The sequence below is a fragment of the Mirounga angustirostris genome, unplaced genomic scaffold, assembly GCF_029215605.1.
Source record: "Mirounga angustirostris isolate CCGP_5_RB_7025 unplaced genomic scaffold, mMirAng1.0.hap1 SCAF_12, whole genome shotgun sequence".
NCBI classification, from domain to species: Eukaryota; Metazoa; Chordata; class Mammalia; order Carnivora; family Phocidae; genus Mirounga; species Mirounga angustirostris.
Genome location: NW_026991720.1, coordinates 16,323,423 through 16,349,238, shown reverse-complemented (window position 1 = coordinate 16,349,238; position 25,816 = coordinate 16,323,423). Strand labels below are relative to the sequence as shown.

The 25,816-nt window shown below is 42.0% G+C and overlaps 1 protein-coding gene across 3 annotated transcripts in view; it reads right to left on the bottom strand.

The window, feature by feature from the left end:
- Positions 1-553: 553 nt before the first annotated feature.
- PTN (pleiotrophin) overlaps positions 554-25,816 on the bottom strand; it is a 98,755-nt gene continuing 73,492 nt past the window's right edge. Inside the window, exons 2-6 of one of the 3 annotated variants that reach the window (XM_064574920.1) lie at positions 25,375-25,448; positions 22,783-22,898; positions 21,713-21,886; positions 19,008-19,169; positions 554-1,060 (exon numbers count right to left, since the gene is read on the bottom strand). In XM_064574920.1, coding sequence (XP_064430990.1) covers positions 1,005-1,060; positions 19,008-19,169; positions 21,713-21,886; positions 22,783-22,897 — 507 coding nt within the window. In that variant the 5' untranslated portion in view covers position 22,898; positions 25,375-25,448 and the 3' untranslated portion in view covers positions 554-1,004. The remainder of the gene's footprint in view (positions 1,061-19,007; positions 19,170-21,712; positions 21,887-22,782; positions 22,899-25,374; positions 25,449-25,816) is intronic. The other 2 variants (XM_045864208.3, XM_045864207.3) reach the window with 2 other exon arrangements.

The following is a 25,816-nucleotide window of genomic DNA, read 5'->3' as shown; positions in this document are numbered from 1 at the left end:
TACAAACTACTATTTTGCATGTGTTACTCTGTTTCTGATTTGGATTACGTGAACTCACCCAAATTTATTCAACATAAGAGGAGTGTTTTTCTGTTCCATCAAACTCTAGATTACTTTGGGACTTTTCAATTCCATAGCACTACATATTGATAGTTAAAAATATACAGATGTACATGTACATCTATATACCTAAACTCTCTATAACATTTGTGCCCAAGAGTGAGTGATTTTAATTAGTTTGTATGATAGCAGGTTGGGGGGAGTGCAGGGGACAGAGAAAGAGGGTTACAATATCAAATCACTGCACACAAAAGCACCCTTTTTCAGCATCACCTTGATTTATTTTCCTAGTCTTTTTTTTTCTCAGAAGGAAAAATAATTTCATCAAGAAAACAAATGTTCCTGCCAAAGTTAAAGAATTTAATGCTTTTCTTAAAAAAAAAAAAAAGTCAACATTGAATTAGAGCATGCTGTGCCCCCTTCCCCATTTTGCTGACCAAAGTTTTTTTTTTTTTTAATCCACTGGCAGAAAACAAGATATTTTCCTCCGATTGGATGATTATATTTTATTGCTGCTTTGTTTAGTATAGATTTTTCTCAGTTGGGAAAAAAAGTCTAGGTGAAAAAATTATCTAACAAGAAAAGTAGTTTACATGGTCATAACACGTAAATTGCTGCCAAAAGAAAAAAAAATGTAAAAAAAAAAAGATTTTAAATGTAAAATATCACATAACTTCAAAAAACTTACCTCAATTTTCTACCATGTATCATGTACTATAAGTCAACTTTCTAAATAGGATTACAGTCCTTTATTATAAGCCCCTAGTGGTCCTATGGTATACATTTAAAAACACTACTACAAAATTTTTCTGTTCTGTTTCTGCCTATTGTGTACTTAAGCTATAGATAATTTTTGAATAAAAAGCCTACATAGGTATAAATGCAATAGTTAACTGATCCTGTTTGCTGATGTCCTTTTCATGTTCCACAGAAGGTGGCATCTATTAGTCCAGCATCTTCTCCTGTTTCTTTCCCTCCTTTTTCTTTTTCTTAGATTCTGCTGTGATAAAAAAAATAGAAAAAGAAGCATCGCATTAGTAAACAGTGGGGGCACTTTTCTTATACAGTAAACCCTTGAACAATGCTCAGGTTGAGGGCGCCAACCCTCCGTGCAGTCAAAAATCTGCATGTACTTTGTACAACCCCCAAACTTAACAGCTTACTGTTGACTGGAAGCCTTACTGATAACGTACATAGTCCATTAACACATATTTTGTGTATGTATTACATACTGTATTCTTACAATAGAGCAAGCTAGAGAAAAATGTTGATATAGTTTTATAAAAAAAAAAAATTCACATCTAAGTGGACCAAGCAGTTCCACCCCTCATTTTTCATGGACCCACTGTCACTTTCCAGGAATGAAATGATTAGATGGAGAGACAAGGTACATGTGCGTGCCAGGGGAGTGCCTAGAATAGGCCAGAGTAACACAGGAACCTCCTGTAGATGCCGGTCATCTTATTGGTTGCCCCCATTTGATAGAAAAAATACTGAGGGTCCTGCTTAGAAAAGAGAAACAGGGCAGACCTCCCTGAGAGAATACACCAGGATACTCACTGCTCAATGGAGAGCTATAAAAGCTCTGCTTAGCCCCTCACTTCCCATACGCCCTTTCCATGGGGCTGTTGATAAGCATTTTTGCTGCCAATTTCAAAGTGCCTCCTCTCCTGATTTGCCCTTTGCTTATATATTTGCCAGCTATTCATACTTGAAGGACCAGCTGTGAAACACATGGAGCTTTGACTCTATAGAGTCTCCTAGTCTTGGAGGAAGCAAATGGAATGTACCAACCTGGGCTACACCAGGTAAGTAAAACCATGAGGATTTAAATCAAAACATCCCATCCTTTTCCATTCCGTCATCGTGCTGTCTCCCTTTGCCTAGGCAGAGGAGAATGCAGTGTAGAGTAGGACATGTCAACTTGGGCTCCAAAGATGAGAATGGTCAGAATCACTAGGCTACCAAGTGAAAGGATGTTGCTCAATGTTTGTAAGATCCTTCCCCCTGTTTGGCCCACAATAGTGGTAGAAACATAGGGGTTAGGTACAGGCTCTGGAGTCAGATGGCTGGCATGTAACTCGTAGCTCCAGCACTAAGTTACTTTGAGGCTTCCTCAAAGCCAATTCATGTATTTGTGTCTCAGATCTCTCACTTGTGAATGGGCATACAAATCGTACCACTTTATAGAGTCAATATCCATCTTAAATGAGTGGTAGAAAATCCCCTGAGCACAGAACATGGCAAAATAGCCTGTGCTCAATAAAGGTTAGTCTAGGGGCGCCTGGGTGGCTCAGTTGGTTGGGCGACTGCCTTCAGCTCAGGGAGTCCCGGGATCGAGTCCCACATTGGGCTCCCTGCTCAGCAGGGGGTCTACAATAATGATGGCCAGCAGGGATTGTTTACTGGATCACAGGGCCTGTGTCCAAGAGGGGCCTATGGGATATAATGCCAATCATGTATGTTATAAAAACCCAACCTTATACTTCGGGCAGAGCTTGAACCTTTTTTTTTCTTGTCCTCATCACTTCTGATAAGTTCGAAAGTCCATTATATACTAGTTGAAATAATATTCTATACAAAGTAATTGTCCTAAGCTCCCTTTACTCAAGCTTCAAGAGTACACTGTACACAATTACGTCAGGAGTTGTTGCTAACATCCTGCTAAACCACTGTTCACAGAAGACCGTATCTATCATCTACATCTGTGTCTTCAGTGCCTGGCACATAAGAGCTCATGAAATACCTGTTGCATAAAAGTGAAGAAATGAACACCTGGATGGGAAACACAGAGTCAATTCATTAGTATATAATTCATTAGTATTTCTCAAGGAAAGTACGAGTGTAAATTCACTCAAAATCTTGCCTTATTTCAGTACTTCTTTAAAGATACTTTATGAAGAAAAAAATTACATATATCCATGAACGTTACCAAATTTCTCAACCCTTTCCCGTCTTTACATAAAAGACTGAATTAACTCTAAATAAAAGTTATGTCCCATTTTAGTAGCCTGTCAAGCTCACAGAGTAATCTGCTGAGCATGAGGGTCACGAATTGGCTCGGAGCAGAACTACACCAGCGTAAAGCTAGTGCTTGGTAATAGAGTCGCATAGCGGCTACTCTCAAAGGTTTTAAGAGCCATTGTGATCAGTATCCCGATGTCAAACGGTAGGGCACCTTAGTTCACAGTGAAAAGAGCCAAGGCAACAGAAGGAAGTACACTCAGGCCATGCTACATGTCACTCTTCCCCACAGGGATGGAGGCTGTGAAGCCTCAATGGATGCAAACAGGAAGGGAGCCACTGTGGAAATGCGAGCACAAAGGGCACCTGCTGGAAAAGTGACTGGTTTTGTTCCCTTGGATGATCCCTACTGGGACATCACTGCATTGAACACTCAGTGTTGCTCTTGGTGTGCTTTAACTTCCTGGATTTATAAGCCTTCGTTCTTTCTCTGGCCAGTTTTTGAGGTGGTGGAGGATGGTATTCATCCTTCTCTCCTGGTATGTGTGTACTTTGTATTAAAACAACCTGTGTCTTTCCGAGTAAGATATAGTTGAAAGTGTTCAGAAAGTCCTAAGACTTATACCATAGAAAGGATCAAGGCTCCTCATATTGCTATGAACCACCTGGAGGGCCATCTTGACTGTATTCTATTTAGAAAACTCAAGACGATGCAGAGCAAGTTCTGATAGGGGAGAAAAGAGGCAGTAAGGAAACATAGGAATTAATATGAGTCATGGTACACTAAATTCTGAACCTATACATTTTAAAAATTCTGATTAGAAAACAAAATCCTTAAGACGTGGCATATGGCCCTTTGTTTAGTAGGGCAATGAGGAAACAGTGAAATTCTCCTAAAATCATACTAAGAACGAAGTCCTCAAAGAATTGATTCTAATCCAGATCTTCCATTTACCAGCCCTGTGATATTGGGCAAATTGATCATTTTGCATCTGCTTCCTATAAACATCTGTTTCCTATAAACTGGGGATACTAACACCTAGTCTGTCCTCCTCAGAGGGCCATCATGAATATTGTGTGAGGTTACCACCTCTAATATCCTATTTGACCACTACTGTTCAAAAAACACTCATTTAGCAAATATAACCCTATATCCACTATATACCTGGCACTGTTCTAGATGCTGGAATATGATGGCAAACAAGACAAACTTCTGCTTTCATAGAGCTTACAAGATTTCAAGACTGCTTGCTGTGAGAGTCTTTCAAAATTGTAAAGTACTCTAAAAGTATGTATTTTTTTAAGAGTCATGGGTATGTGACAGCTTATTTTTATGACCTGACTGCCTATTTCTCTTCTTCCTTGTTGACTGTGGCATCATAGATGCATACGATGTAAAAGAGTATCCACAGGGAGAAAAAGAATGAGATTTAGCCTGAAGGTAAGACTGACATTCTTCTTTAAAATAATTACTTGTCTGGTTTTAGAAGTAATACAGGCTTATATACAAAGTAAAGAAACAGATATGTTAACAGAAATTACCCATATTTTCACAATACAGAGATAACACGTTCCACAGTGGGTTCCTTTCAACGAATATATGTAATGTATACTTTGAGTAGGAATATATTGACAGTTGATAAAGTATTTTATACTAAAACTTGTTATTTCCATACCATTGCGTGTACTTTGCAGCATGTCCATGGAGGATTCCTTTATGACATTCCATTCCATTTGTAACCTTCTTCTCACTTTTTGTTACCATAAATAATGATGTAATGCACGTTCTGTAGACAAACCACTATATTGTCAAGTGTGGGCTTAGTATAGATTACTGGAAGAGGATCTGCTGGACCAAAGGGCAGGGCATTTGTAAAGCTCTAGATATGCGCTGATGAATTTCTTTCTTGAAAGGCAGTACTCATTGAAATTCTTAGCAGCGACTTATATAGGACCCCATCACAGCAGACTTGTTCTCAAAAGGCAAAGAAACAGCACGCATCATCTCTTTTTCATCTGTCACAGGCCTTTTTAGGAACAGGATTGCCATGCAGTTGGTACAAGTAAACACCTGTTTCCATTTTCAATATTTGCGGGGGGTGGATGTTGGAAGAAAGATAACAATGTAAAGGTTTTCCGAGAACTCGAGGGAGATGTTATTTCAAGACTGGAATAAGCTGATCTCATTTTCTTATCAAAATGTCTTGGTTTGATTCATTTTTCAGGCCTGCCTGCGCCACCAGAAAACATAAAAAGGAATTGGGAGATGAAATTTGAGTGGAGCCTGGATTTTTACTAAAGTGAGTTCAACTCTGTTTGCTACTGACTCCAGTGAAGTAGCTAGCTTTGGGTCATTAAACCAATGGCAGGAACTACTGATTTGAATAGGAAAAAAGAGATTTGCACCTTCTCAGGGGCAGAATTCGTATAGGAGGCAGCTATGGACAATCAGAAACGGACATTGTAGATTCAAAGAGCAGGAGGGCAGGGCCAGCCGGGGCCAAGCCCGAGAGACCATGGAAGCTAGCCTTTGGAGACTCATGCAATAAATCATGAGAACTGGGGTGCCTGGGTGGCTCAGTCGGTTAAGTATCTGCCTTCAGCTCAGGTCATGATCCCAGGGTCCTGGGATCGAACCTGTGTTGAATCCTGCTTCTCCCTCTCCTCTCTGTTCCTGCTCTCAGTCACTATCTCTCAAATAAATAAAATCTTCATTAAAAAAATCATGAGAACTGAGTGAAGGAAAAGGAATCACTGTCAAACAGTACAATTACAATGTAAATATGCCCACAAGGCTGGAAGCCACCAACATCCTTTTACTGTTTCATGAACCTATATTAAAAGAACTTGCCTGTGCTTAAGAATTAGCTGCCCACCTACCTGAAAGCTAGCTGTTCCTCAGAACTGGTAATAAGGCTTGTTGAATCCTGAGTATGTAAGGTACTGGACGGCTCATGGGGTTGCATATATTAAGTTGCACAACATAGGAAGAATTTTCTATTTAAAAGTCAACAGTATAATCTTTACAATTTTTCTTAAATCATTCTCAGATCTGTTTAGTCCAATGTCTGTGCAATTATTCTGTTATTTCTTCTTCAGTTTCTTCTTTTGTGATACCATTTGCTTTGTTTCCTCTTAATGACTCAAGGCATTTACTTCTAGGATTATGTATGGAATACACACATACAAACAACAACTCGATGCTGCCCACACGCTACTACCTGTTCTTTCCCTCACCGTCCATCTTCCTTTGCACAACACTACCTACCTCTCCCGCTCAACCATCCTCCTAACATGTCCCTTCTGCTATCAAGTAGATAGGATGGTACAGGCCAGATAAAAGACCGTATGCATCTGTCTAGACACAGGCTAAACATGTCTGGACTCCACTGGCAACCTCTGTCTTGCCCCCACTTACTCTGAGACGTGACTCAGCATTTAACTGCATCTCCTCAAAACAGAAAGTTTAACTATGAAAATGCTGGTGGGTGCTACAGATTTAACTGCACGTTTAGTGGATTATTTCATCGACCACACAGAGGAAGCTTAATAAAAGTCACTAACCATGTCAGTTACTTTCCAAAGCAACTCACCCAGCATTGGTAAAGTAAACCCCTCTCCCTTCACCCAAGACTCCTCTCTCTAGCCTTTTCAGCCTCTTTTCCTGCCCATCTCTCCATTCCCCTTTCTTTAAAGGAAGCAGTTGAGATACCTATTGGCTTCCCCAGCCAATCATGAAAGGGACCCTTGTTAGGATGCACTTTCTTTACTCAATAGGTCATGAGTGTGTGGGGGTCACTCCCTGATCTAACCTATATGTATGTGATACCAGGAAGAAAATCATCAACACACCTATGGTATCCTCATGTATTAGCTACACCTACTCATTGGTTTGGAACAGCTGAACGTGGGTGTGGATTTTCCCTCTGAGTCCCAGGAGAGAAGAGCAGTGAGGAAGGGAATCAGAAGTGCTTCCTCTGTGAGGCCTTTAATCCACGGTGTTCTCACTTGTATACAGTTAAAGAAGGAAGACAAAAGGTGTGTGTGGTGGGGTGGGGGTTGAATTTGATGTTCACTGGCTAAATTTTGTTTTTAACTACTAAATAAGCCCGAAGAGAGGGAAACATAACTAAGGCAAGGGAAACTGCATGTGCAAGGTGTGCGTTTCTGATACCGATGTTAGGGTGTGTGCACGCATGTGCGGTTGGTGTCCCAGTCATTATGTGTTGTCACACCTGCTAGTAATGGGGACTCTAACTTCATTCTCCTGTCTTTCAAAGTTTGAAGAACTCTACGGAGTTAGGCAGAGCGATATACATACATATGCATGCACACACACACACAACCATGGAGGGGGGAATTAACGTAGGGTTTCCTATGTTCAGCAAAAGCATCTGCCCCTTCCTCAATCGGTACACCACTCTGAAGACCTCACACTTCTTCCCTGTGACGTCCCCAACACAGATGCACTGACTTCTTCCACCCTCACCACAGGAAAGATATATTTCTGCTATCATATGTAAATGTTCAAAAGCTTGTTTCTGCAAGAATGAGGGCCCAGGTAGAAAATGTCTTATTATCAAATCTTATAAATTATATTGGTACCCTAAGCCAGAAATGAAGTGTATTACTAGCACATCATTACTTTCTCTTATCATACCTGATGTTCAACATTACATGACTGGTGCTACTGAAAAATCAAATTTTGATTTATGTCAAAGGGGAGAAGTTTTAAAATTTCAGTAGGTACAGCTCCGTAAGTCATTTCTTATTTGCTTCTCCAACTGATTTTTTTTTTTTTTTGGTCCCAACTGATTCTATGTATCAATTGTTATGGGCTGAATTATGTCCCCCTCAAAAATTCATACTGAATATACCTCAGAATGTGAATATACTTGGAGAGGGTCTTTATAGAGGTAATTAAGTTAAAATGAGAACATCAGCATGGGCCCTCATCCAATATGACTGGTGTCCTCAGAAGAAGAGGGAATTTGAACACAGACGTGCAGAGCGCAAGACTATGTGAAGACACAGGGACAAGATGGCCATCTATGAGCAAAAAAGAGAGATCTGAACAGCTCCTTCCCTCACAACCTTCGGAAAGAACAGACCCTGCAGAAGCCTTGATTTCAGCCTTCTAGCCTGCACAACTAGGAGAAGACAGACCACACTGGCTGAGGTACTGTGTTGGAAGGCGTGCTAGCGAACCCACACATCAGTGAATTAGACTTCACGCTTGCATTTCTGTATAGCTTTCAGAGTGCCCTCATTAATTACAGAAGTGCAAAATATGTGTCAGTTTACTGTGTCTTAAATGTGTCCCCCAGCATTTTAAATATACATCATTTAAGTATGTGACTTTGGTAGTATGCAGTATAGGATTTTAGGCCCCCTTAATAGTTTCACGGATGCTCCCTGCAGTCGCCCGTTCACCCGTCTGCATGTGTGTCCTCCAGATTTCCCCACCACCCAGTTCCTCTCGCCCCCATGCACCCGGTGCTCTGTCTAGGAAGCGGCCAAGGTTAGACTTGAAGAGGTGCCCCCAGACTTCTCTCTCTTCAGAGAAAAGCCTTCACAGCCGCTTAATTTCGTGCTTTTCTGCATCTGGGTGAAGATCTGAAAATATGCTTTTCTATGAATGAAAATAATACTCAAAAGCCTTGCAAGAGCAAATGAATATGTGAACCCACAGTAAATAGCTCCGGGTCTTGTCCCCTGTGTGCCCGAGCAGTAGGACACCGGGGACAGTTTTACCTGCTTTCTGCTCTTTGCATTTCTAATGAGCTCTTGTACAAATATTGTTTATCCCTCTAGAAAAAGTCTGTCGTTCGTTTTTTTTTCCTTTCCCTGCCTCTTGTGCTGAGCAATAGCTAGCCTGCTGTGATTTCCCTGATGCTTCCCAGAGGCCTCGCATCGGTGCAAAGCTGGCTGGAGTCCCTGAGGGTACGCGAAGCGTCTCCCCTGGTTCCCAGGACAGCAGGGCCTCAGATCCTTGTGAAGCACCAGAGTCGCTGTGACCCTCACCGCACCACGGCGGCAATCCTGAATCCAGCTCAGGGCCCGGCCTGGGAGGCCGCTGGGTAGCAGGCTGCACTGCACCGCTCTTACTCTACAGGAGTGTAGCCCCTTTAAAGGACCCCAGCTTGAGAAATGTAGCACTAAAGGTTATTTGCTTTGGAGCGCTTAGTACACAAAGGCTTGAGCCAAAAATGATCTAACACAATTCAATCATCAATGACCCCGAACATGTGTTTTAGGATTACTGTAGAAATACAATCCAAAATTCTTAATTTCTTTCAGAATATCCAAAGAGATGCCATACGGAGCACTCAGTTTGGGAAGCATGGGTATGATAGAAAGAACTCTGGAAAAGGACTGTTCAGAGTTCAAGTTCAAACCTGACCCCTCTCTGGCTTGGTGACTTTCTGCACATTGCAACCTTCATGTCCTGTTTGCAAGATGGGAACGAAACTCCTTGGAGCTCCTGTGAGGATTGAGACAATGCACGCTAACAACTGAGTGTGACAGCAGTCACATCATAAATCCTCCGCGGAAACAACTTTGAGGTTGCTCAGCAATGCTCATGATGAGCGCTACAACTTAAAACGCAAAGCACACGTTTTCAGTCCAGAAGTCAGAAGGGAGAAATGCAAAAGCTGCAGGGGGCAAAGAAAGAAGGTCCCTCAACCCAGGAACTCATTCGTGTGACCACTCTTCTATTTCGCAGCCTTCCTTCATACTCTGATTCTATAGCTGTCACGTGTGTGCACAGCTCGTGAGCCTCTGAGCGTGGACTTCATCAAGGGAGATGCAACCAGACACCCAGAGTGAAGTAAACCCGACAAATATTTATAGTCCCTAGTTCTCACATCTGTCCCAGCTATGAGGACTCAAAATCCTCTCATAAGGATGGGAGTAAAACACCCAGGTGACTCTTCTTCCAGGTGAGCAAACGGTGCCCCAACAGTGATTGCTCTGTCGGTTCGGAGCCAGTGAATGAATGATATGCTCTAGTGAGCCCACCCAGGACAACTGGGTCGGATGCTTCAATGATTGACTGACTGATTCATTCATTCAAATCAGTGCTATTCATTGAATTCCTCTCATGGACTAGGGACTACAAAGGTGAACAAGCTGTGACTCCTGCCCTCAAGAGGTTCGGGGCTGAGAGGCAAAGATGCACTCACTACAGAGGAACGAATGAGTGTCTAATCAGAACAGCCAGGCCTGCCGAAAGGCAGCAACCTAACGCTTGGGAAGGGAAGCCTTGCAAGTTTTAACCCTGATCTCTTTTCTAGTCCTTGAACAAAACAAAGTCTGTTTGGCCTCCAGGCCTTTGAACTTGTCCTTGTTTCATTTAGAAACTAGTATGGCTAGCCCCTGCTCTATATTCAAGACCAAGTTCTAAACTTACTCTCAGAGAGGCTTTCCCTGGTTTCTCTAACTCAGCCGCCCTCCCCGCCCCCAGCCACTCGAACACTTGGCTCTTCAGTTTGTAAGACCACTTACTCTAATACGGAGTAATCCTTTTAGTTCCTAATGGTCTCTGTCACTATTATCTACCCACCACCCCCACTAGAACATAGCAGTAAGAGGGAAGGAAACCTGCTTCATATCACCAGCACCTGACATACTGCCCACTCCACTGTGGCGTGGCTGGGGCAAAGATCAGGTGAGAAGCCAGTCAGGTGATGCCGGAGCATGGCGTGCTTAGAGCCAAGGTCTGATTCTATTGCTGATGGGAAGCCAGGACAGAAGAGGGAGTTTAGGGCTGAGTCTGAAATTCATTCTTTCTTCGATAAGAAACTGAATACCTGTATGGGGCGCCTGGGTGGCTCAGTTGGTTAAGCGACTGCCTTCGGCTCAGGTCATAATCCTGGAGTCCTGGGATCGAGTCTTGCATCGGGCTCCCTGCTCGGCGGAGAGTCTGCTTCTCCCTCTGACCCTCCCCCCCGCGCCATGTGCTCTCTCTCTCAAATAAATAAATAAAATCTTTAAAAAAAAAAACAAAACTGAATACCTGTATGTATTTGTATTAGCTGTACAACCTCACACTAAGCGTCTAACTTCTCGGACTCAATGTCCTCATATGTAAAATTAGGAATGATGATGGTAACTATTTCAGAGTTTTTGTGATTATTCAATGACACAGTGTTTCCTCAATATACTAAAATATCCTCCAAACATACAAGTCTCTCAATAAATATTAACTGTAATTACTACTGTTCTAATGGCCATAAGTTCTTTTGCCTAAGAAGGTACGGAGGGCAACACCCACCTCAAGATTTTCATTTGGAAGGAAGGAAATAGTTTTAAGAATACCGCACATTTATCAAGCATCGTTACATATTCACTCCATCTTGACAATAATGAGGTATTCATTGTAGATTTTAGTTTACAGAAGACAAAACTGTTATGCTAATAAGAAAGGGGCAGAACTAGATCTTCTCACTTCAACTACAGTATCATGAATGGGAAATACATTACAGATGTTGAAAGACATTTCCACAGCAGAATGAAAACGAAATCAAACCTTAAGACCAAACTGAGCAAGGGTTTCCCTCTGATCAAGAAGGACAAAATTCCCGCAAGGTTCCCCAGGCTTCTCTTTCTGGTCAGATGCAAGGGCAGCAACCACCAACCCTGTCGGGGTCTCAGGAAGAAGGGAGCCCGTCCCAGGCTCCCTTCCACCTCCCTCAACACAGTGGAGAGTCTCTCAGCCTAGCAAAATGCATCCGCAGAGTAGTGGCACACTCATTGCTAAGGGATGGCAGAGCCCAGAGTCTAGAAAGAAATGTTGGGAACTTCTTTTATCTTTAAAAGAAGCAACAACAACAAAAAAATCTCTTGAGCAGGGGAGAATTGAGAATGCTGGGAGTAATCACTTTACTGACCCCCTTTCTCATTTATAATCAGCTGCCAAGTGCTATGTCCTGCACACAGCTGAGTCCTGCATTGAAACAGTTGCTGTTCTTTTGATCTTTAAGGATGAATTGTCAAACCTAAGAGAGGGCTAGGCAACTGTCCAAAAAAAAAAAAGAGCAGCAAGATGGTAAAGCTTTGAGAAATAGCTGGGAAGAAGTAAAAGGAATTGGGGTTCTCAAGAGCAGGGGAAATGTAACAAGGCTCTGGTGACAGTTAATAGTGAGACCATTAACACGGTTCCCTGGCCCACCTGTAGCACAGACCCGCATTCCGTTGCTCCCACCTCGCCCTGTCCCAGGCAAACCTGGAGGCCGACACAAATGCCATGCGCCTGTCAGTATCCCCCCCCCCCAAAAAAGCACCACCCCTCACAATACCCCTTATTTATGTATCTTGTTTAAATAATAATGACTAATAATTTCTATTTCAACAATAACAAGATTCTAGAATGTTCTAAGATAATCATTAGGCCACATCTTCTGTAGTCCCTAGGAAAATCTCAGCTCTTACAAAGCCTTCTGCACGAGCCCTGATTCAGCCTCAGCTTAGACTCTGCACTCCAGTGGTAACTCCCAGAAGCCTGCTCCACTGTTCTGCACCTGCTCACTCAGACGGGACTGCCTGGAAGGCCACGGCTCTCCCACAGGTGGGCCATGTTGCCAGTTCCTGTTAGCTTGACCGTCTTCTCATTCTGTAGTGAGCCCATCCTCCAAGGGGACCACTGAGAGACACTGCGGCTTAGAGACCCATTCTTTGCCCTCTGAAGGGTTCTGTGCTCTGATCGTTCATGCAGCACTTTTGGCATAGACTGGCCATGGTTCCCACTTTCTTCACTTGTCCACAGCTCAATTATCCCCACTTCCCCCCCCCAAACTGAAAAGACCATAATGACTCAACAACAACAACAACAAAAAAACAACAAAAAACTACCTGTGGTTCCAACAAGGAGAGACCTAACTCGCTCTACAGTGGAGGAATGGTCCCGATATGAGATTACTCTTGGCAACGTCTTTTCGAAGAAATATCATCAATGCCTCATCTAGGCAAAAGGAGTAAGGGTTAGGTCTGATGAGGACTTCAATACATTCCAACAGTCCTGCACACTTCCTGGCCGATTGCTCACTAAATACCAATTCAAGACCCACTCGCCTGCTCCTCTCATATTTATAGGGAGAGTTTTGAAAGTTAAAGATGCATTTCCCAGAGTCTCTTGCAGCAGGATTTTATAGGTGCCCTAGTTTCCAGCAAGCAGGCACACTTTGAGTCTTAGAGGTAGAAGTCAGCAACCAGGACAAAAAGTGCCAATTTTGGGGAAATTGGGTATTTGGGCAAGAAGGGAGGCAAAAGTATCTAGTTTCAAGGGAACAGGTATGGTGTTCAATTCTTAGCATATGTGCTGAACTGTGGGTAATTTTAGCAGCAGGGCTTCTGCTCCATCAGTCACGTTTGGCATGATTAGACATTTCTCTTGGATCTATTGCCTTCTGCTGCAATCCTGCTGGACCCAACTCAAATCCTCTGGCCCTTCTGGAGATTCTGTGAGCTATATAATACCCCTGAATAACCCCTTTCTGCTTAGCTAGCTAGAGTAGACCTTGCTGCAACTAACAACCTGGACAGATACAGGATTTGCTTAATTAACAATTGTAATTCATACTCTCAATCTCTTTTCCTGAAAAAATAAAAATCTCCAGTGTCCAATGCAACTGCTCGCCAATTTAGCCCTGGTAGATTCTGGCAGCAATGAAGCAAATTCCAGTTACAATCTTTCAATCGCTGACCTCTCCGGAGTGATCCCCCATCCCCAGGAAAGCTATATTCTAGTTATGCACCTTTCAATTCTTATGTTTACATAAGAATATCAATATTCTCTCTTCTCTGGGTATATAATACTAAAACCTCTTCTCAGATTGAGTTTCAACACAGGAGAATCTTCAGGTAAGAGTTTCCAACTTGATATCTAGTGTCACTGAAATTGTACCAAGGCTAGAATGTGGAGTTTCTGCAATATTGACATAACAACAGGAAGAACCATTTCTATCCAATGGACTGGAGTGTGGTGAGTTTTAAGGCGATTTTTAACTAAAGCAGGGGGGGATAGTTAGTAATCTCCCAGAGTTCAGGTGTCAACTCTGGATATTAAGTGCCCTCTCACCCCCAAGCAAGTCTTTTAAACTTTTGGCCTTATTAGGAATCAAGTCACAATGATATTCTCCTGACTTTTCTCAATTTAATGCTGGGTAGTCACAGCCTAATCAGGCATCTTAATGTTCCATTCTAAAATTTATTTATTTATTTATTATTATTATTTTTTAAAGATTTTATTTATTTGAGAGAGAATGAGAGAGAGCACATGAGAGGGGGGAGGGTCAGAGGGAGAAGCAGACTCCCTGCCGAGCAGGGAGCCCGATGTGGGACTCGATCCAGGGACTCCAGGATCATGACCTGAGCCGAAGGCAGTTGCTTAACCAACTGAGCCACCCAGGCGCCCTCCATTCTAAAATTTAAAGAGCATCTTTTCCACACCAAACGTTATGTCATTTGCATATTAAGCCATTACCATTTTCCAAAACAAAAGAGGACAGAAATCAAACCAAAAAGATGTATAAAACAAACATGTAAAAAAAAAAAAAAAAAAAAAAGACAAAAGACCAGAACCTGATGCTGCGTTTGATGAGAAGGATGACGATGGAAGGCGAAAAGGTACTTTCTGGCTATGAGCTCAGGGACTGGGTTAAGAAGGCAGAAAATGGCACTGAAAGACAAGAAAGCCCAGAACTGATTCTGCTCCTAAACAACAGGATGGATTTAAATGAATCACTGATGTTCTCTGTCCTCATCTATTCCATCAGGGTTACATCAGATGACAAGCAAGGTCCCCAGAAGCTCTACTATTTAATGATTCTAGACGTCGAGACTTATCTAACATGGCCAAAGCTTCATGGGTGTATAATACCCAGACGCAGCACAATGCAATAGAAATGGCAGCGGGTCTTTGCTGTCAGTCTGACTCTGAATCTGAATCACCACTTACAAGCTGTGAAACGTTAGACAAGTTGCTTACCCTCTCTGGGCCTGTGCTTTCTCAAATACAAAGTAAGATAAATACAATTTAGTGCACAGAGTTGCTTTAAAGCTGAAATGAGGAGTGCCTATCATATCATAGTGCCTGACTCAAAATTAGTGGGTTCCCTACCTCCCTCTTTCCTGAGTTAAAGTAGCAGGAAGACCTGATGAGTTATTCTTTCCTGAAGAAAGGGAAAAAATAATTTATAATTGTGTAACTGTATGAAAATATTACTTAAATGACTTCTTTACTGCAGCTTCCACCAGCCTATGATAAATTTAATGTGTGAAACCTTTTTTCTTTTAGCATTTATTTTTTATACACATTCAGCACCTACTATGTGCTACTCCTTGTTCCAAGCAAAAGGGATACAGTAGAGAACAGCACAGGTCAGGTCCCTGTCCTCCTGAAACTTACACTCTGGTAGATGTCTTCCAGAACAGTTTTAGAAATAATATTCGAGAGAGCACAGGCAGTAATTTCTCTGACATCAGTCATAACAACATTTTTCTAGATATGTATCCTAAGGCAAAGGAAACAAGTGAAAATAAACTATTAGGACAACATCAAGATAAAAAGATTCTGCACACAAGGGAATCAATGAAATTAAGACAACTTACTGAATGGCAGAAGATATTTGCAAATGACATATCCAATGAAGGGTTAGTATCCAAAATACATAAAGAACTTCTACAACTGAATGCCAAAAACCCAAATAATCCGTAAAAAATGAGAAGACATGAACAGACAGTTCTCCAAAGAAGACATCCAGATGGCCAACAGACACATGAAAAGATGGGCAACATCACTCACCATCCGGAAATGCAAATCAAAACCACAATGAGATTATCACCTCACACCTGTCAGAATGGCTAAAATCAGAAACACAAGAAACAACAAGTGTTGGTGACGATGTGGAGAAAAAGGAACATTCGTGCACTGTTGGTGGGAATGCAAGCTGGTGCAGCCACTCTGGAAAACAGTATGGAGGTTCCTCAAAAAGTTAAAACTAGAACTACCCTAAGATTCAGTAATTGCACTACTGGGTATTTGCCCAAAAAATACAAAAACACTAATTCAAAAGGATATATATACCCCTATGTTTACTGCAACCTGATTTATAATACCCAGATTATGGAAGCGGCACAAGTGTCCATCCAATTGATGAGTGGATGAAGAAGATATGGTACAGATACACAACAGAATATTATTCAGCCATTAAAAAGAATGAAATTTTGCCATTTGCAATGATGTACATGGATCTAGAGTACAATGCTAAGCAAAATAAGTCAGAGAAAGACAAATACCATATGATTTCACTCATATGTGCAATTTAAGAAACAAAACAAACAAAGGGAAAAAGAAGAGGCAAACCAAGAAACGAACTCTTGACTATAGAAAACAAACTGGTTACCAGAGGGGAGGGGAGGGGGTGGATGGGGGAAATAGGTAAAGGGGAATAAGAGTACACTTGTCGTGATGAGTCCCGAGGAATATACAGAATTCCTAAATCCCTGTATTATACTCTGAAAACTAATATAACACTATGTCACTGGAATTAAAACTTCTAAAAAAGAAGAAATCATGCTCTAGAAAGTGTCTTCCATTTGGAAGTCACCTTTGCACACGGTGTTGGGCTTTACCTAGTGCTGTGAAATACAGAACTCACTCCGGCTAATCCCATTTTCAATTAATTATATACCGTAATTTCTGATACAGAAATAAATGACAGAATGTTTACCCACTTGAAATATTTTTACCACCATTTTTCAAGGTGAAAGCCTGACCAAACTTATAACCTTCATTACATATTACCAGATGAGAAAATGTAAAAAGTCAACTATCTGCTGGACCAGGTCAAAAGAAGTCCTCACTTAATGTCTTCACCAAATACCCTGAAGGCTCCTTCTGAATTATGTCCCCACTTTGTCCTATTTATTCCAAACTTTTCAACACTTTCCGGATCCATCTAGCCCTACCACCACCCACCGCCTAATCCCTCTCTTATTTTTTCCTCCTCCTTCATTAGACTGCAGTTTCTCTCACCCACTGGAGAGAAGCAGAACAGACTGTGTACACGTGTATGCACGCATGCATGCGTGTATGTGTGTGTGGTCTCTCTGAGTTTCATACTAGCACAGCAATTCTTGATTCTGGCTGATACTGAAATCTTTTAAGGAACATCTTAATTTTCAAAGCTACGGAGGCTGAGACAGTTGGTCTGGATTATGCCTGGGTACTGGGATTTTTAGAAGTTCTCACAGGAAATTCTAATTTGCAGCCCAGGTTGAGAACCACTGTGGTAGAGCATGGGGACTTCTTCAATTCCTTTTCTTCTCCATGCTCTATTTATGCTGAATATTTTGGTTCTCTGACTGGCTGAAAAATAAATTAATTTGAAAACTGTGTATCTCTGAGTTCTTCCAGTTTTGGAAATGTCTCACTGGATGGATATGGCCGCTAATTTTCATTAGATCTGTATGGTTGTCTTCAGACAAGTAATACTTATAAAGTTGGCCCATACATTCATATACTGACCCCACTTCATGCCTTCCAAATACACACTGCAACCAGCAGATTTCCGTGATCTGAAAAGGGCAGCCCGAATCCTCGATGTGCCATCTGCAGGTCTAGCCTGCATCTGGCCACCCTACCGTTGGGGGCAACCATGTCCACGGACAACTCCATCAGAGACTGAAGAGCTTCGTCCGTGAAATGAGTCCTTTCTGACTATCAGCAGCAAGCCAGCCTATCCTTCTGATTACTGGAGGTATTTTTTCCCCTATTTTCATTTACTGTAGGCTTCATGTTCATTTTTTTTTCTGAGTTTCTCCTTATATTTAATCTGGACAGTATGGATTTTCCAGTCCCGTATTTATTTGCAAGAGCTGCCATGCCCCATACCACAGAGCAGATCGCTTCAACAGCAGGAATTTACTTTCTCAGAGTTCTAGAGGCCAGAAATCTAAGATCAACTGTCAGCAGGGTTCATTTATTCTGAGGTGGGTCCTGTTGGCTTGTCGATGACCATCTTCTCGCTATGTGTTCATATGGTCTTCCCCCTGCATGTATCTGGGTCCTAATCTCCTTTCTTTATATGCCAGATTGGCCTGGGACCCACTCATACTACTTCATTTCACTTTAATGACCTCTTTAAAAGCCTTATCTCCAAACACAGTCACATTCTGAGGTACTAAGGGTTAGAACATCAACATTTGAATTGGGGGGGTGGTGGTGGTTTAACACCATTCAGCCCATAACACCCATGAAATAAGAGTATAAGACCTCCTTGTCTTCCCTCAGCTGGGATCCTATTTCTATGAAACCACAGCCATGCTATTTGTTTTTGGTTCCCTTTCTCTGGCAGGAGAGCAGAGTGTAACTTTCTGGGAATGAACAGAAAGACAGCTCTACATAATTTGAAAATTCCATGATGAATGTAGTTGGTAAAAAAGCTAACAACAACAATATATATATATATAAAGGCTGAAAGAAGCGGAAGAAATATAGGACCTATCAATTTATGCAGTGGAGAAAGGAAAAATGTAAAATAATGTAGCTGACTTCATGAAAACTATGTTTGTTGGATAATCTAGGAGAGACCTGATTTTAGATTTTCTGCCTCATGATCTTCATAAATTTGTTCCTACTTGTCCAGGATGCAGTCCCAGTTTAGGGCTCGGAATATACAGTCACCATACAACAACTGTCTTAATTGGCCTGTTCTGCTAAGTTGTTTATTTGTGCGAGGAGACTGTTCCAATCCCCGCCCCCACGCCCCATCTGTGCAGAGGACTCTAATTTGAACTCATCAATTGCCTGCCTAAAAGCACTGGTGTGATGCTCAACATACAGGGCTTGTTCAATCCCTTTCTTAAGGTAATTCACCTAAGATTTCCTTCCAGAAAATTCGAGTTTCCACATCTGAAGATCCTGTGTGAGTCCATCAACATTTGCACCTGAAAACTGTGGTATAATGACAGGAACCTACCTTGAGGTTTGGGCTTAGTCAGCTTGCCACAGGGCTTGGAGATGGTGACTGTCTTCTGGCAGTCGGCGTTGTGGAGGGCTCGCTTCAGACTTCCAGTTCTGGTCTTCAAGGCGGTATTCAGGTCGCATTCTCCCCAAGCCTGGAACTGGTATTTGCACTCCGCTAGAGGCAGGGTAGGACCAAACAGAAATCTTTGAATTCCTCTAGTAGTGCCATAAAGGTAGACACACTTCTGTTTTTACCTTTTTGTAGTGAGATCTTTGCAGAGTCCCATGCAGTTGGAAGAAAGAATATGGAGATCCCTATATCCTTCACCCTATTTCCCCTCAATTGTGATTATCTTGCATAACCAGAGTTCCTGAGCACAACCAGGAAATGAACAGGGATACATCCCACAGAAGTGATCCAGGTTCTGCCAATTTCCAACGCACTCATTTGTGTGTATGCGTGCGCGTGCGCATTCAGTTCTGTGCGGCGGCGTCACGTCTGTAGGTAAGAGTGAACACCGACACCATTAATGTGCAAAAGAGCTCCAACACAACAGTCCTTTGGGTTAATCCCGTCACAGCCTTAGCCGAGGCACCTTCCTCCCTTCCCATCTGCTTGAGCCCTGGCCATCACTCATCTCTTTTCCATCTCTATAATTTTTGTCATTTTAAGAATATTATATAGGGGCGCCTGGGTGGCTCAGTCATTAAGCATCTGCCTTCGGCTCAGGTCATGATCCCAGGGTCCTGGGATGGAGCCCCGCATCGGGCTCCCTGCTCTGCAGGAAGCCTGCTTCTCCCTCTCCCACTCCCCCTGCTTGTGTTCCCTCTCTTGCTGTGTCTCTTCTCTGTCAAATAAATAAAATCTTAAAAAAAAAAAAAAATGTTATATAAATGGAATCATGCATACAGTGTATAACCTTTAGAGATTAGCTTTCTTTTCACTCAGCATAATTTCCTGAAGGCCCATCCACTTGTGTTTCAACAATCAGTTCCTCTTTATTGTTGAGTCATATTCCATGGTAGGTATGGATCACGGATTGCTTAACCATTCACCAGTTGAGGGATACCTGGGTTGTTCCCAGCTCTTGGCTGTTACAAGTAAAGCTGCTATCTGCTATTCGTGTACAAATTTTTAGAGGAATGTAAGTTTTCGTTTCTCTAGGATAAATGGCCAAGAATGAAACCACTGTATTGTATGATAAACAGATGTTTATTTTTTTTTAAGATTTTATTTATTTATCTGAGAGAGAGAATGGGAGACAGAGAGCATGAGAGGGGAAGGGTCAGAGGGAGAAGCAGACCCCCCGCTGAGCAGGGAACAGATGTTTATTCTTATTAAAAAAAAAAAAACCAAAACCTGCCATACTCCTTTTTAATGTGGCTGTACCATTTTACATTTCCATTAGCAAGGTATGAATGATCTAATTTCTCTACCTCCTCTCTAGCATTTGGTATTGTCATTTTAGCCCTTCTGATAGGTATGTGGTATACAGTGACAGCTCACTGGTTTTTATTTCCATTTCCCTAACAGGGAACAGATGGTCAACGTCTTTTCGAGTGTTTATTTGTCACCTATATCTCATCTATGGTAAAATATTCGTCCATGTCTTTCACCCACTTCCTAATTGGATTCTTACTTTTGAGAGTTCTTTATATATTCTAGGCATTCATTCTTTAAGACACTTTTAAAAACTTTTGTAGGTGAGTCTTTAGGGAACCCATATATAATTTAAGACCAAATGTATCTGAATTTCACCATGTGCTTATAGAACTTACTACCATTCATAAAAAGTACCCCAAAGGTTATAGAGAATGAAAAAGATACAGTGTGTATATTCATTGTCCTTCTTTACTGGCTTATAGGTCAGAATACATTTCTGCCAAGAATAAGAACATTTGGGGCATTGAGTACCACCACGGCCAAGAAAGACAAAAAGTCTGGAACGTGGAAGAAACAGGTAATCTGGGTGTTCAATAGTGGGTTTCAAAGTTGGAAGTGTTGAAGGACTCCTTCCCAGACAGTCAGAGGAGGCCAGCAGGAGAATGACAATAGTCAGCAAGAGAAAAGTCTATGAAAAGTGACTATAAGCAGCCTTGCTGGATTTGATAAGTAAATCTATTAACCAGTGTGGATGGTGGGGAAAGATCAAAAGGGGGGGGGGCCTGAAAGGCCCAGAAAGACATCTGGAGAAGGAGGAGAATAAATAAGAGAAGGGGGAAGGAAGAAAAAAGGAATGAGAACTAGAAGAAGGAGAGAGAGGAGAGAAGATAGATCAATGCACACTTAGGAGGGACCCAAGGGTATATTATGTCCCGAAGGGTACGAGAGTGGTTCTCGATCTAAGACTATTTTGACCCCGGGGATCATCTGGCAATATCTGGAGACATTTTTAGTTGTCACAGCTGGTGGAGATGGGGAGTGCTACTAGAAACCAGTGGAGAGAAGCCAGAGATGCTGCTAAATATCCTACAGTGCACAGAACAATATCCTGCATTGCTCTCCCCAACAAAAAACTACATGGCCCCAAATGGCAGTAGCACCAAAGCTGAAAAACCTCGGGGGTGAGGCAAGATACCTGGTTATCTGCGACCTGATAAAAATCAACTTATTTAAAATAAATGGTAGTCAAGCTCAAAAAGGTAACTGGCGGAAGAATGCAAGCATTATCCCAGCGTGGAAGGTTAAATTAACAGGACAGTAGTGGTGGGACTTACCTCCAAATTGCTTTTTCCAGTTGCAGGGGATCTTACATCTCTGGGTCTTCATGGTTTGCTTACACTCGGCTCCGGTCCGGGTGCCCTCCCGGGTGCCCAGGCCACAGTCCCCACTGGTGGGCACGCACACACTCCACTGCCATTCCCCACAGTCAGACTTCTTCACTTTTTTTTCTGGAAAGAAGAAAGGAACCGCAGTCAACCTCTGGGAAACCCTGATTTCTATAACAAAGTTCACGCCAGAGCACCGTAATTGTGGGGTCTGTGCTTTTGACCTCCGTCTTCACTGTCCAGTGAATCGTAGCACCTTGACACGTTAGCCAAATGACTGAGTCGGTGAATGATCAAGAGAAGGGAGAAGGAAAACTGAAGGAGACAGAACTCATTAATTTAACTCTACGTGCTAGGGACTGTATAAGGGATCTAATGACATCCCCTTTTAGAAGCAAACACTTCTGTTAAAGATGTTCAAAAACAGTGAAACATGAAAAATAAGGCAACGTTCTTTTAGAAGTAATGGTTGTCAGATTAGCATTTCATTGCAAGTCAATGTTCCTTTCTCTGTCTTGGAGATGGAATAACATAAGCTAAATGTGGTGGATCACAGACATAAACAGACTCCCAGCTCCACAGCCTACTATTTATGACATGGGAGTGACATAGAAAAGCGGCTGTATCGCTCTGAGCTTCAGTTTCCCCCTTTGTTAATATGAGACAAAACAAAATGTCCCTGCAGGACTCTTTTTTGAGGAAGAGACTCAACATAAGTAAAACACCTGCTTGCTCATCACTGTTCTGTACATAGTAGCTACGAATATGACCATTATGTTCATCATCATCATCTATATTTTAGGACTTATGGTGGGGGGATCAGGGGGATGTCACTTAGGTTCTTCTAAGGAAGGAACAAAGGAAAGGAGAGAGGGAGGGAGAGAGGGAGGGAAGGAGGGAGGAAGGAAGGAAGGGAAGAAGGAAGGAGGGAGGGAGGGAGGGAGGACAAAAATCAGGCAGTTTGGATTAGATGGACTTTAATCCATGAACAGTCTTGCCTTCATAACCCTACAGCCTACCTGGCTTGTCTTTCTTCCCTGCTTCAGCAGTGTCCACAGCTGCCAAGATGAAAATGAATGCCAGGAAGGCAGCTGCAAGTTTTCGACGCGGCTGCACATACTGTTGGGACTGCATTCTAGGAATAAACAGAGAAACAGAAGAAGGTGGTGTCAGCCTAAGTCAGAGAGGAAGGCTGGTGGAACTCCTTAATGAAGGGCGCCATTTTCCATTTCTGGAATAGATTTTCGGAAGATTTCTATCAGTGCTCTTGGGCAGAATTCTTTCTTTTCCCTCCAACAGCCACTAAGTGTTCTTCTGCAATTAGTCAGGTATTCACTGAACAAAAATACAACAGTTCTCCATTTAAGAACTTCACACACAATCACTTGCTAAGTATGACTCAAGAATTATGGAAGCAAAAGAATTTTCATGGCATGTTTTGAATGGACTCCTGCAGTTGATCTTGCTGATGGGGACACATGGTAATGTCAGTAACTATGGTCATCTCTGTAACTCCTGACACTTCCTAGCAACAACCTTGGTGTTGCAGTCCACATGGATAATTTGAATGGACACAGTTAATGGATTATCTGTGCCAGTGTATGGTTTGCCTTTATCTTTAGATGTGTCATAATAACCAACATCTCTGACTTTGTTTCCCATGATCATGATTATTTTATCATCACTGTTCCATTATTCACTGGTCCACCAAAGAGGGAAGCACAAGACAGAAGTTGAACTGGCACACATTGATTTATATCAAATACATGTGTATGCTCACATAAAATCTAAAAATCTTCTCAATTCTAGGGTATAATAAAGAGATTACACTCACTCATAATTTGAAATTCTCCACATTTGATATGAATCAAAAATCCCAGAATAACATTAGAAAGACTCCCTTGGAACTTGAAGTCGCTCATGACAACTAACTGTCAACATGGTTACCCACGGTCATTAGCTCTGAGGATTTTTTTTTTTTTTCTAGAAGAATGACTTTACATTCCCTTGAGTGTGAATAAAACCTCTCTCACAATAAAACCTCTCTCTCACACACACACGCACACACACACACATTCTGTTCTATAATTTCTCTTGTTCAAAATCATCTATGAAGTGACATCCTTGTCAGTAAATTTGTCTCCCTTTCTATGTCATGGGAGTGCCATTCTTTATTTTTTTTCAATTGATGACTTTGGATTCCATGGTATAAATGAAGCCTATTTCATTTACTAATTAAAATGAATATTTTGGTCATTTGGCCCTTTCACTGATGCTTAAGTCCTAACTAGCTACTCACCATCTCCATCACTTTCTAAAATCTAATACCGGATGCTTTGTTAATCCTCCTAATGCTAAATTTTTGTAACTGTACCTCACTGATGGTCACACAGAAACGTTCCTGTTGATTCTGAGACTTTTCCCGTGCCTTTCCTTGGGCATGAATGATATGAGGAGCCAGTCTAGACTTCCTGGCCGGCAAGACTTCTTAGAGTTGACCACCCTGGTGCCTCTATACTGCTATACATTCTCATATATTTGAACATCACGTAAAATTATTAGGGGTGAAGTGAATCAAAGTGGAGGTCTTCTGTTGTTTTCTCCAAAGGCTGTCTGAAAACCTACTCTCAGTGACTAACCGCTTTAGAGGCAGAGAATTTTCATTTGAGTTTTCTTTTTTTTAAGGATTTATTTATTTGAGAGACTGAGAGTCTGCATACAAGCGTGCAAGTGGGGGGAGGGGCAGAGGAAGAGAATCTTCAAGCAGACTCCCTGCTGAGCGCAGAGCCCAATGCGGGGCTCAATCTCAGGACCCATGAGATCATGACCTGAGCCAAAACCAAGAGTCAGATGCTCAACTGGCTGAGCCTTCCAGGCGCCCTCATTTGAGTTTTCTTAAAGGGTAAATTAACTTTTAGATTCAAAACTTTTAATGTATTTCTTTCCAACTTAGAATTTGCCTTTGCATTTAACAATTACCTATGAACACCTGAAGCATTTACATTGTGATTTAGAGTCCTTTGAGAATTCAGAAGTTCCCACTGAGAAAGCACAGCTCATGAGTGAACGTTCTGACCACACAATGGGCTGATCCTTGTAATGCCCTTGGAGACCCTCTGAAGAACCTTGGCCATCTAGGCGGGCACAGTTCTTAATGGAAAGGTGCTGTCACTGGCTACTTTTAACCTCAGCATTTCTAGTTTTACACTGCTAAGTTCTTACTTTTATATTTATTTTCAAAAAGCTTCTCTTACTCAAGTTAAATTCACTTATAATTTCAAGGAAAAAAAAAAACCTCACCCAGACCAGAATGTCCTAAGGATACACTTGTTTTGAGTCATGGGATTATCTTACCCATAGTGGGAGCTGACAGGAAGAAAGGAGAGAGAGGAAGTGGATGAAAGTTGGAGAGTTAGAATAGAAACGTGCCCTCTCTGCTTCTGATATTAATTCAGAACAATTCAGAGCCTGAAGAAGTGGATGAACGGTGCATTTCAGTTGTAGATGCACTAAGGAAAAATGCACCCTAGTCCCCGTGCACAGAAAGTCGCCTGTGTACCATGTGCCATCATCAATGGGGCTGAGTTGGAGTATATCTTTGTCCTTCTCACCTCCTTCTCCCGTTCCTCCCGCTTTGCTTGCTATCCTGCTTGAGCCTCTATTTTGATAGCTTCGATTTTTCTGGCTGGTGAAAACGAACAAAGATTATTTAAGAGTAAGGGGTTTTAGGAAAGGGAGGATTAAAATTATCCCCCAATTCAAGTGTTCCCCAACAATGCCCAATTAGCACGCTGATGCCTCTGTTGCTGTAGTAAATACTTGAGTAATTAGTACTTGTGTAGCTAATAGTTCCCCTGCTTGTGGTATTTGCATAGCTGATTGTTTATTTGTCCTCAGCATCAAGTAAAGGCAGAAGTTCTCTCTGTAAATAGTTTAACCCTGTCCGCTCTCCAGGGGCGTGCTAGATGAACAGAGGCAAGGACCTTGATCATGGCTAATTTTTTGCACTGAAGGAAATAAAACAGGGGAAGAAGAAGACTTGCGAAATCGGCT